Here is a 12,347-nt window from a genome sequence, read left to right as displayed (position 1 = left end):
TTTATTCTTTGCCCTGCTCTCAGTCAGTCTTATAGCATCAGCTCTGTATAAAATGCTCTGTCGTGACAATGTCATTACTGTACATGTCCCCCTCTCCTTCCATATGCAGATCATCGAAGATCTTTCACAATTTTTGTCCATGCCTGATTTAAAAGTTGCAGTACTGCGCTCACAATTGCTTTGTAATGTTGAAGCCTCAGTTCACTGAGACCTTTATTATGAATACGAACATTTTAAACCTGCAACGTGTTTTTTTGTTTAAGAAAAAGTAAAATCACATTTGTATTCAGTCACCTTAAAAGGATAAGCAGTGCATATTAAACAGAAGGCAGACAGTCTAAAGGTAAACAGAGTTTCAAAGGCCTACTTGAGCATGGTTCTCACAAAGAAGTACAAACGTCAGTGCTAAAGGATTAGAAGTTAGCACACTCCATAAAAAGATGTATCAGAGTCATCTCAGCCTAATGTTGTGAGAATGCTGGCAGGCAGCACGTATTTTTATGGAAGCGCTCTATTCCCATCTATTGAATATCACTTATGTATTTTTCACACATAACACATTTACCACCTTGACTATTATGAAAAGACATGGCATATGCTAAACCACCTACTGCTGAAAGTCAAAGGTTATACAGTAGTTATTTGCCCTTCTTAGATTCCTCTACTGTCATGCTTTAGGGAAAAAAAAAATAACATTCTTGATTTCTGAAACACTTAAGATAGATTTCAAGAAAGTTAAACATGCAAATGAAAAAAAAGCATAAAGTAGCTAAACATGTTGAATAACTATAAAGCGACTAATACATTTCTTTTAAACCAGATTTTGAGGTGTCCCAGAAGCATGATAGGCACAGCAAAAGAAAGCCACACAGCACAGCTGTTTCGCAAAAGCTGTCTAATAGTAAGGCGTTTAACAAGAAGGGAAGTAGTTCAGTATTCTATTTCATTTTCCGCTGTGCTTTCAAGTTCGTTTCAATGTTACAATCATGGTAATCAATGCTTTCCAGAGCGCTGGTTAATCTAAAACCAAGTCAATGTCAAGACCAAGAAAAGCAAAGAGCAGTATAAGCACAGCAGAGGCTCTCACTAGCATGAGGCTTAGCATTAGGCTTAGCAAGCTCAGGCTTAGTACATCCTGATAAACGGCGTTCAGACAATCGGGAAAATGATTACTAACGTGTTTTGTGAAAAATATAAAAGAACGAAAGAAAGCAAAAAAAAAAAACAGAAGCTCACATATCTAAAATATGAGGTGCTGTGTTTTATATAGAAAAAACACACCTCCCTAAACTCCCAGCTCACAAATGGCCGTTTTAACTCCCCTAATTAACACTGACACCGACGGCCTTTTATCTTTCTTTCCATCTCAGTTTTTAATCAGATTAACCCAAATGGGCATCCTTTAATGGCCTTTTTTAGAAAATCTGAAAGAGGATGATAATTAAAATAATTAAACCGCTGGGATTGACTTTTCAAGCTCCTTTTCCCACTCTCTTTTTTTAAGTTTCTGAACCACTTGCTTACAGATTCAAAGATAAGAGGGCAACACTACCATCATTTAATTGCATTAACTCACATCTCAAAGGTCCCCAAAAAACAAGCCTTTTTTCAGCTACCAATGTAAAGCAAGTTCCTGGCATACGTGTGAACTGTCTAGATAGGAGACTGGGGGAGGGCAAATTTATAACACGCTTTATGGAGAAGAAATTATTTCAGCCTATTTTACATATGGCAAAACATAAAAAAGAAAATGTTTATTTTTTAATCATTATTTATTCATGCATTTTTAAGCTTTTAATGAGGACAAATTAACTCATTTTCAAGAATGTCGGGATGAAGTACTTCTTGTTTTTCCAGCATGTGTCCATGTAAAAAAAACTAAACAAGGCAAATATTTTGGACAGAAAACACAGCTATCACAAATGCACATCCTCTATAGATTTTATACAAGCTTAAGATGTCAAAGAATCACAAAATATCAACTCCTAAGACTGGCCTCAGTAACTCCACAATATCCTTGTACTTGCTTACAGCTACAAAATGTGCAAATCACGTCAGAATGTGGTCATATGATTCTATATGAACTTGATTCAGTGAAAGAATAAAGATTAATATTAAACCAATATAATACCCACAGTAGAACTGAAATATAACTAAGAAGAAAAACATGCTCAAACTTCAGGCCGTGAAGGCTGACATCATCAGGTAGATAGTTTTTCAAACATGTGACTATTTAACCAGGACTCATTAAAACAGCAATACAGTGCATTTATAGAGAAAAAGCAAAACTGCTGTATAAGAATAGAAAACTATGATTAAGATTAAAATCAATGATCTAGAATCTAAAATACTGAAAAAACTGAAAGAAGATTTGCACGGCAATGTTTATTTTTAGTGATGATGTTCCATTGCAAGGCCTAGTTTAAACCAGCCCTTTAATCAGTTAATAGATTCATACTCTATTCTAAGGAACATCAGAAATGTTACTACAGAAGAGGTCATTTGTCCATCCTGTTGGGTGGCAAGCAGAGTAATTATGAAAGACGTCCATAAAGGTGGTGCTTTACAACCATCAGCTCCTACAGTACGGCTGGGATGTTCGTTGCAGAGCTTCACGAACCTTTCTGTTTCATTAAATAACTGATCTGCAAATAAAAATCCTGTAATGGAAGGCACTGGGAGTATTTCAGCTTTTACAATAAGATGTGTGTTGTTATAGAAGAGAAAAATAAAAAAATATTGCAGAGCTGTTTTTCCTCATTGTTCCATTGTTTTGCTGACACTATACTGCAGAACTGACACTATACCCACAATACTGCAGTACTGTACATACCTGTTGCTTTTCTTGGTATTGCAGAGCCCTCTTGACCAGGTCACTTTCCTCCTTAAGTAGACTACTGGCATTAATCTGAGTGGCATGAGTGTGTTCACACAGCATTTTGGCCTAGAACATGAAAACAATCAGATACAGTGATTTACATCAATGTATGAATATCCAGTCTATGTTCACAGTCAGGTATAGATACTGATAGGATTCGGACCTAGACACAGGTACCCATTATGGACACACCAGATGTTCTTAATATACCTCACATATATGCTTGAGATAAGTGCCCCAGGAGAAGACAGCTTGATCATCAAAACATATTCACACCTTGGAAACCAGACCCTTTTTTATCTATCTGATCTAATCTATCTTATCTAATCTATTTATCTGTGTATATACAAAATGCTTAGACTGGTGCACACCGGTGATGTTTGTGCCCTGTGATGTGTACTGCTGATGTCCGTGGGAATGTTCTGATTGTATGGACACCTGATTTCATGTATTCAAGGTGCTTCTTGTTCCATCACACAGCTGTGTGAATAGGTCAACCACCTTGATGCTGCATGTGCCTATGTACCAACACATGACTTTTAAAGTGCTGTTTTACAGGATTTCAGAAAAAGAAAACTCCAAAAACTCCAGATCTTAGTCAAAAGACAACACCATTCTTAAACTCCACAACTCCTTAACAGTATATCCTGCACGCCAATGCATTTATTTTATATTTTAATTGACAAATTAACTTCAGAAGCATTCTCCTCAATTTCAAATTCCTCCTGAAATCCCCGTTTTAACACCCACTGAAAAACCCAGAAAATGAAACATAAACGACGACTAGTAAAACAGATGCATTAGGTATATGCATTATATTCCAAAATTGGACACAATTAATTCCTTTATACTTACAATAGTCCTTTTCCCAGAGGCTGGTGGGCCCAACAGGAAAACTCTAGGAGCTATAAAGAACATTGAATTAATAACTAATATTTACAAATAAAAAAATATATCCTTAACAGCCTAAGCATCTTGAAAAATACATACATCATCACCACAGCTTTGATAATTTCTTTGAAGAATAAAAGTGATCTTCTGCCTTAATCAGTAAAACACAAACGCATAGCTCTCAGATTGACTTGGAAAGCCTGAAAGGAATGCTTTATATCTGCAGCTTCACATGTGTTTTGAATGAAAATTGAAACCTTAAGGCAGATATCTAGCTCAATGGTACAAATTATGGTCAAAGGAGTGCTGTGGGCGCCACCATGTGGTACGTAGCGTGTACAGCATGCTGAGCAGGGCGGCGGTTTACTAAAACTGGTGTGAGAAATGGAAACTGCTGTAAGGTCAACAGAAAATAAAAAAAAACATCAGAAAACCTGAAGGAAACGTGGCAGCCAAAAGTCACCCGCAGAGAATAGACAGATCAATCTAGCGTTATGCTTCTTCACACCTGAAGAAGGCTCCACGGCCGAAACGTTGTGTTCTCTTTCTTCTTTTTTTCAGCATGGAATAAACCTATTACTTGTTCCTAATGAACTAAATAGACTCTCTCTGGGACAATACACCACCTGTCAACAGCGCCCTCTGGTGGTAAAATAACACAAGCGATTTTTTTTTTCATGCTTTCTTCCTTGAGAGGTTCCAGGAGCTGCGAGGAGCTCTCTCATGTGCTTAAGCTTACTCACCCTGCAGGCCGTCCCGCTTCAGCAGGTCAATCAGGAACTGTATAGGGTCCTCTGGCTCGTCCACTAGCAGTCTGGTCAGCATGGACTACAACAGCGAAGCCCATTGCAGGTCATCGCCAGTAAAAAGAATACGTTTCCTTCACTCTCAGGGGGGGGTGAGCTTTCGAAGCTTTAATACTTTGAAAGCCTTTTAAAATAGTTTAGCATGCAGTGCTCACGAGTTCACTTCACTGTTATTAATCATGTACAACTTTTCGTCACAAAAAAATCCTTGATTTGACAGTGAAGGCTACAGGCGTTTTTGCTTTCTTTCGCGATAAACAGTCGTTTTTTCTTAATTTTGCACATGTATCGTCACTTTTTCAGCTACTCACTTAAGAATACCCCCCCCCTTTTATTACACATTTCGATTTGAATATGTAACGTATTTCAATAATTGCTTTAGGAATATTCCCTGCAGCGTGACATCTGCGTTTCGAAATTCAGATGAGACTCGACTTCACAGTTTGGAATTATTTTGTTAAACACTCGACATACCTGAAGCAAATCAAAGATTTCATGCTTTTCCGCATAGATGCCCATTTCTGGAGCGATTCGCAAGGGTTTGGTTGTTGCGTCCATTTTGACGGAGGTATGTTAAGTTTCTGAAAAATAAAAATCACCGTTAAACTATGACAGCAATAATTTATGTGTTCTGCAATAATTCTCAAAAACCAAAGAAAAACATACGGGGCTCTAATCTTAATTAGTTTTTGTTTTTTTTCCCCCCTGAGTTACCAGTTTATCACATAAAAAAGCTTTCCAACGTCGCTATCCTAAAGATGAAATGCGCCATATTTCGCCAAAAGTAAGACCACTACATGTGGAAACTGAATCCCACACTTGAGGTCCAATGTTTAAAACAGGAAAAGAAATTGAAATCATTTGTCATATCTTACAATTCCCTCGCCGGCGGTCCGTCTGTTTCTAGTAACGCCAGTCGGTTGCCAAGGCCGTTGCTGTCGTCATCAACCTGCGCCCAGAGCTCAAGCAAAGAGACCTGCTTTGATTCCTGTCAATAAAGACACCCGACCTCATCGATGAAGCACTTGCTCGGTACTGTGGTTGCAGTCGCAATTTATCGGAGCCTGTGAAATTCTTCACATGCAACCGATATCGCAGAATTCTATAGAAAACTAACAATTAACATGCATCCTCACACTCATCTGCAATTTCCCTCACGGGATCGATAAAGTATTGTAACGCCTCGTCACAGTATATATACTGTATGCATTTATGGAACATGGCTACGCGTTGGTTCCTAAGGAGTTAGATATCGATCGATCAATCCACTATGTGAAAGGAAGATTAGAGGCGACTCCAGATGTCCTGGTTCATCTTTTTGAGATGTTTTTAACAACAGGCAAATTGGCAAACCGAATATTCAACGTGCACTCTGGCCCGCCAGATCAACTGTTGTTCAAACCCGGTCAAGATGCAGGACACTATAACAGCATAAATGGCTTAAATGAATTACCCCTAAAATAAAATCGAATGTTTTGGGTATTAATAATCGTGTTGTACGAGCTCGATCCCTGCGGAACACCTGTATTGGTCATTTTCTTGTGAAAATGAAGTCAAGGGTGGTGACGAGTTTTTAAATGCGTGGGTTTGCCTGTATGGGAAACACCGCTGGGAGCCAGAATTTTAAGAAACAAAACAACATACGTCCCTATGAATTTTCTCTGAAACTGCAAACTGTAACTAATAAAAGTGGCCAGTTTGCAGCATGGAAATGCACAGCACAGAGTTACATCCGAAGAAGAACACGTTTAGCTAACATGTCTGGTTTATCTTGAGCCAAGGCAGACGCAGCTGCTGGCGGACGTCAAAGACAAGTGACGTTTCGCGTCGCCTAGCAACGCTGTAAACAATGGCTGCCGAGCTCCTTCTGAAGTGAAGCTTTTCGCACCTGAAATTCAGAAACGGGGAAGTTGTACTGCATATATATATATTTTAAAAAAAGCTAAATAGGAGATCAAAATCACATCACAGCTCATCTTGTTAATCTGGATAAAATTAGTAAAGGTAAGGAGACTTTTAGCGTACCTTCTTTTTTTTTAAAAAAAAAGTCAATTTCAAGTAAAGGCTAAGCCAACGTTTCAAGTAAGGAATCTCTTTACGATTAAAAACATTGCCGTCTGCACCCGTGGCGTTTTAGTTTAGTGACTTTTCTCTGCTCTGCGTAGCCAGCAATGGTGATTTATATATTTTATCCAGTTCAGTCGTCCCTGCCGAAGCCACGGCTACAGATTTCTCAATAGATGATACACTCTTGTACTGTGGGGTTACTGTAGCGACGCCAGGTCGATGTACAGTATTTCAATGCTCCACAGAAACAGCTGTGCTCAATGCAAACTTTTAGAATACATCATAACTTTGCTGACTTATAGACACTGCAGCCGTTTCTATTTTATTTATTTTTTTGTTTACGCGTGTGGAAACCATACGGCGGGGGTGGGGAATAGGTGATTAAAACTGGCAGACATTCATCCACGTCGCCATCGATATTTGTTTCCTCGCATTTTGGAAACAAACATCAAACGGCAACAAACAAACCCTCTTTAACAAACGTTGTTAAAATGTGCAGAGAAATTGAGCCTGTCTTCTCGAGTCCCCTAGGCTATCGGACGATACCCCCCCCCCGGGTGAGACTGGGTTAGTTCGATTTGATTGCCTTCCTGCTTCCACTCTCACCGCGGTTTTTGTGTTTAGGATAAACCGAAATTTGCTTTTAAAAGGCGCTTGTCGCTACTGGTTTGCCTTGAGTGTGAATTTCATCGCAGCCAACCTGGACGGAGATGTGAAAATGCAATCAGATTTAAACGAGGGCTTAAAGAAAGGGGGGCTCTGTTAAAATCGTGTACCGCAGTAGGTACGTTTTTGTGCATGTTTGGTCTCCACATTATAAAGAACATGCTGTGGCTCTGGAAGCAGGCTGAAGAGGAGCATCTAGCTCCATTCTGAGGCTTGAGAGACTGTCCCACACTCCGAGACTGAAAACGGAGCCCTTCTAGCCTTACAGGCTACAGGCGAGGAGACCTGATACAGGTATTCAGAGTCTTCAAAAGAAAAGACAAATCCAACCCAGGCATGCATGAAATGTGAATGAGAAGGCACCAGAGGAGTCTGCACTGAAGTGCCCTTAAAAACGAGAACAGGTGGCCCTTCTGTACACAAAGAGTTGTGGGAGTCTAGAACAAGGCACCCCACCATCCCATTGAAGCCAAATCAAGAAACAATGTGGATGAGATGGGTAATTAGCTGCTGAGTACAAAACAGGATAGATGGGCCAAGTCTCATTTGTAACTGCTCTTATGTTCAAACAGTTGTTTGGGAAACAAAGTGGTTACTAGTTAGCATATTTGTCTTTTTGCCTACATTTCGCAGTTTATTATTAATCTCTGGCCCTTACCAATTATAGCCTACTGCTAATCCCCATCTCTGAACCGGCTCCATCACTCTGCTCCCCTCCCCACTGAGAGCTGGTGTGTGGGGAGCAGACTGGTGCATCGTGCAGGTGGGGCTGCACACTGGTGGGGGTGGAGGGGATCCCCATGACCTGTAAAGCGCTTGGAGTGCAGGGTCCAGAAAGGTGCTGTAGAAATGTAAGGGATTGTTACTAGTGCCGCTGAGGGACGGCTCCTCTCTGCCCGCAGGCCTGCGCACGGCTGGGCTGGCGGGCGGGCCAGGATGAGCGCGGCGCGGGAGACCCTGCGGGCGATCGAGCAGAAGGGCCGGCGCTTCAGGCAGCAGCAGCTGACCTTCGTGGCGGCGCTGGGGAGGACCCGGGAGCAGGCACGCGAGAGGACCCTGCCCGTGTCCTCCATCGCACAGGCAGGCGCTCGGGCCCCCGGGCCCCCGGGCCCCCGCGGCGACACAGCCCCTTCTCCGGGGGCTTACTCATGCACCGCAAGAGCAGTAAAAACCCCATCACCCCCCACAGCCCTTTAACCTATTAACCCAAACCTAAAACCTTCATACCTTCCCCCTTCAATCCAAACATACAAACCCCTAAACCCTTTAAACCAAAATCTTCTACCCCTTAAACCCTTGACCTCGGTCATCTTTTAAACCAAACAGCTTCAATCTAAAACATTTTAACTTAAAAAAAAAAACATAACACTTTAACCAAAACCCATTACCCTGCAGCCCAAAACACCCCATTTTTGGTCTGTCCTTAAATTCAACGGATCTGTGCCTTACAGGAAGTTTTTGGCTGGGATGAGCTGCTCTATTCCTAGACAGCCATAGACTACAGCCAGTGGCAGAGCCCTCATTGCTAATGGTCAATGGGCAGTGATCTAGAGGTCAGGTTGACATCGAATTATGAAACCCAGCAGACAGTGCGACCTCCCAAGAGCAGAGCTGCAGACTACTTCTTTACAGATTCTGCATTTGTTCAAAAATGTCTTTCATTTGTTGGAATTCTTGAACAATTGTTTATAATCTGTTTCTATGAACAGTTTGGAACAAATCTGTAGCCCCTCTATCACTGACTATTAGAGGCTAAGATGTCAGAAACTAGCAAACCTTATTAAAGATGCATGTACTGTGGAGAAATATATTTGCAAAACGCATTGCTGTTGGGTAGCCCTACACAACTTTTGGGGGCATAAATAAAATTTACAATGTTCATGCAAGTTTGAGAAACTGTAGCCCTGTAGGAAACATTTTAATTTCTGTTGCAAATGATTGTAAAGTATGCTGCCACCCGATGTTTTAACCAGTAAAAGTTGTCTTCTATTGGAAGCAATAATATGGATTCGCTTAAGTAGTTAAATCCCTTCGAGAACTCAGTAAACTGAAGGCTGTCGAGGCTGCAAGTCAAAAAGCTCTGGCTCAGAATTGAAGGGCGTTTTGTAAATAGAATCGGCAAGACAAAGAATTAAGAAACGAGATCAAGTAGAATCATTCCAAGGTAGATCTTTTGTCATAATTGTTTCTAACAGCTCCTTCTTTTAACAATTTCAAACACTACATCTGTGGGAGCTCACCGGATAGCAGATGCTCCAATTTCTATCGTGCAGCAGCTAACAACTTGACTTGTTCCCGGCGTACAGGTTCAGCACTATCTGGACAATCACTGTAATAACGCCACCGACCGTCGCATCCTCTCCCTCTTCCTGGAGATCGTGGCAGACCTGCGCGGCGTGGCGCAGCTCCTGGAGGCCCTGGTGCCAGAGAACAGACCTCCTGACGAGAGCCTGGAGGCCTACAAGGCCTTGCTCTGCCCCACGAGCGACCTCAGCGCACTGCGGGCCAAGTGAGTTCTCCTGGTGCCCCCCTACCATCTAAAACCTGTGAAGACACAACATTTCACTTTTGGATAACTCCCAACCAAAACAAACAAAAAAAAACCAGAACGAAGCTGAAGTTTAAGAACAGTGTCAAACTTCAATCTCCATTTATACTTCCTCCTTTAAACTGGAACTGCAAGGCTACCTTTATATTTCGGGGTTAGAAAGAATCAACACTGATTGAGGGCATTTCAAACCACAATAAAAGTAAAATGTGCACAGTAAAACCTTGTAACTTGTAAAACCTCCAATTTACATCACAAACGAGACAAGAGTTCCAGGTGTGCACAGCACCATGTTCTGCGATTCAGAACGAGGTAACCTCTGGCTTGTGAAGACATGTCTTTTAATCCAATAGAAATATTGTTCTCGACTTCGAGACAGTTTTGCCAACAAAAACCGCTTGTTAACTGGAACATTTAATAAGGCTGGAACATTTCTGTGGTGAAATGTCTGCTGCACAACCTGTGTTTATTTGCTTGAACATCGCCTTGCATTAATCATTACAGTGACTACTGAGCAGGAAGGGCCGCATCACGCTGCAATTCACGTGAACTCTCGCTCTTGCCTGTGGTGAGACCAGAGGTTTGTGACAGCATGGCGACTTCCACGTCATTCACGATTTTGCGCTTCATTCGAGATTTCTAATATTCTTCTGCAGCGCCAATGAATTTATTTTGTTACCAAAATCGAATAACTGGTCTGAGAAATTGGGACTGCAGTTCCACTTTAAACCTCTTTTTAGATTTACATCTGCTCACACACGCGCTGTTCAGAACACTCTTTCACCACCCAATCCTACACGTTACCCTCATCATAACCTTAAACGAAGAGGGTCCGACAGGGAAAAAAAAACGCCTTGAGATGAGGCTGCAGCTCGTGCGGATCACAACCGGGAATCCGCTGCAGCGGTTCTCGCTGAGGTCCAACACCGCGCATGTTGTGCATGGGGAAAACGACCTCTCTGTGACCTCTCCCAGGTACCCCCACGATGAGGTGAACCACCTGAGCTGCGACGAGGCAAGGAATTACTACGGAGGAGTGGTGAGCCTGATCCCGGTGGCCATGGACCTCGCCTGCCAGTGCGTGTCCGGCGCTGGCACAGCCCACAAGCCCTTGAAGAGGACCAGGTCGCCGTCCCTGCAGGGCACACAGCCCGGCGCGGAGCAGCAGAGCAGCAGTGCCAAGGAGAGGCCTGCCATCCAGGCCATGGGCACTCAGACCAAGCCCGCCGGCAACACCATGGGGCAGCTCCATTACTCCCCCACCACAGGACAGGGGGGCTGGCACACTGGCAAGCCAGCCTGGAGACCTCCCGGCCGCACCAGTAAATTCTGATCTTTCTCTCTCCCTCCCCCGCGACAGTGTTACCACTCCAGCCGATTTCTTCTCCACTCTGTGAAAAGTAAAAATGCACCTGTTCAAGCACGCCAAAGAGAATCTTTCTCCAGATTCTTGATTAGACAAGCACAAGAGTTAAAAGAAAAGGATGTTAATTAAGCCTAAATTGTAACTTCTCTCCTTTTTTTTGGTTACTTAGGAATCTTAGTGGACTTTACTACACAGGGGTAGGTTTGCAACACCTCATGATCAATATAGCCATACAGCAGAGCTGATCAGGGGAGACAGGAATAGATTAGAAAAACCCTGCGATTTTTCCCCAACAACTGTATCCTGACAGAGTTTGGCACTTTATCTTGATCTTACTCTTCTAGTAATTAAACTGGTGAAAAGGAGGTTAAACACACACTTTGCTATGGGATGCTGCACTAATTTTGGCAAGAATCTGACTTCACTTTGCCAGCTGCCACTTTGTCGATGGTATTAATGCGCTACTCACATTTCAAAACCAGAAAAAAAGATAGTTTCCTGAGGCTTTGCTCCATCAAGAAATGCTATCAGGCAACACATTACCTTATATATTTAAAATTCCTACCATGCAAAACCTACTGACCTCTAAAATGCATGCTGTTGTATGTCGCACATGAGGCAGCTATGAAGAATTTTGGCAAGATTAAAACTGAAGCATTTTGAACCATCACATGTTCATATTATTCAAAATCCAATAAAGAGAAAAATAAAACATTGATAATATACTGTTCTGCTGAAGCATTCTTGGAATCCATCTAAATCCTACAACATTTTTCATTGGAACACAATCATGTTGCATTCAACATCAATTTAAAAAAAATACTTTCTCAGACATGAAGAATCTAGGTTGCCAAGTCCTGTGCATCAATTACACAGATATTAAACACAATGGAGTAAAAAGCTCAGCACATAAAACCATACTCACCTGTACAACAGCACCTGCAAGCAAGAACCAGAAAGTGACAACGTCAAAAGCCTCTCGAAACACAATTTTGTTAACCCAGACAGTGCTTTCTGAAACCTGTATATTAAAGATGCTTCACCAGGGGCAGAAAGACAGTGCTGTGAATGAAATAAGGTCATGTAAGAAAAATAATGGAAAACAAGCTCTGAAATCTGTAGTGC

General features: G+C 41.9%; 2 protein-coding genes across 2 annotated transcripts in view; one reads left to right on the top strand and one right to left on the bottom strand.

Moving 5' to 3' along the window:
- Positions 1-5,133, bottom strand: part of ak8 (adenylate kinase 8) — a 39,916-nt gene extending 34,783 nt beyond the window's left edge. Inside the window, exons 1-4 of the mRNA XM_088904650.1 lie at positions 5,050-5,133; positions 4,513-4,597; positions 3,734-3,783; positions 2,834-2,944 (exon numbers count right to left, since the gene is read on the bottom strand). Coding sequence (XP_088760776.1) covers positions 2,834-2,944; positions 3,734-3,783; positions 4,513-4,597; positions 5,050-5,133 — 330 coding nt within the window. The remainder of the gene's footprint in view (positions 1-2,833; positions 2,945-3,733; positions 3,784-4,512; positions 4,598-5,049) is intronic.
- A 3,105-nt stretch (positions 5,134-8,238) lies between these two features.
- Positions 8,239-11,233, top strand: spaca9 (sperm acrosome associated 9). Its single transcript, XM_088904577.1, has 3 exons — positions 8,239-8,388; positions 9,615-9,817; positions 10,832-11,233. Exons 1-3 carry the CDS (start codon positions 8,245-8,247, stop codon positions 11,187-11,189), a joined length of 705 nt encoding a protein of 234 aa, XP_088760703.1. The 5' UTR covers positions 8,239-8,244; the 3' UTR covers positions 11,190-11,233.
- The last annotated feature ends 1,114 nt before the right edge of the window (positions 11,234-12,347 follow it).

The sequence above is a fragment of the Atractosteus spatula genome, chromosome 23, assembly GCF_055471065.1.
Source record: "Atractosteus spatula isolate fAtrSpa1 chromosome 23, fAtrSpa1.hap1, whole genome shotgun sequence".
Taxonomy (NCBI): domain Eukaryota; kingdom Metazoa; phylum Chordata; class Actinopteri; order Semionotiformes; family Lepisosteidae; genus Atractosteus; species Atractosteus spatula.
The sequence above is the reverse complement of the archived record's forward strand: the minus strand, read 5'-3'. Positions and strand labels throughout refer to the sequence as shown.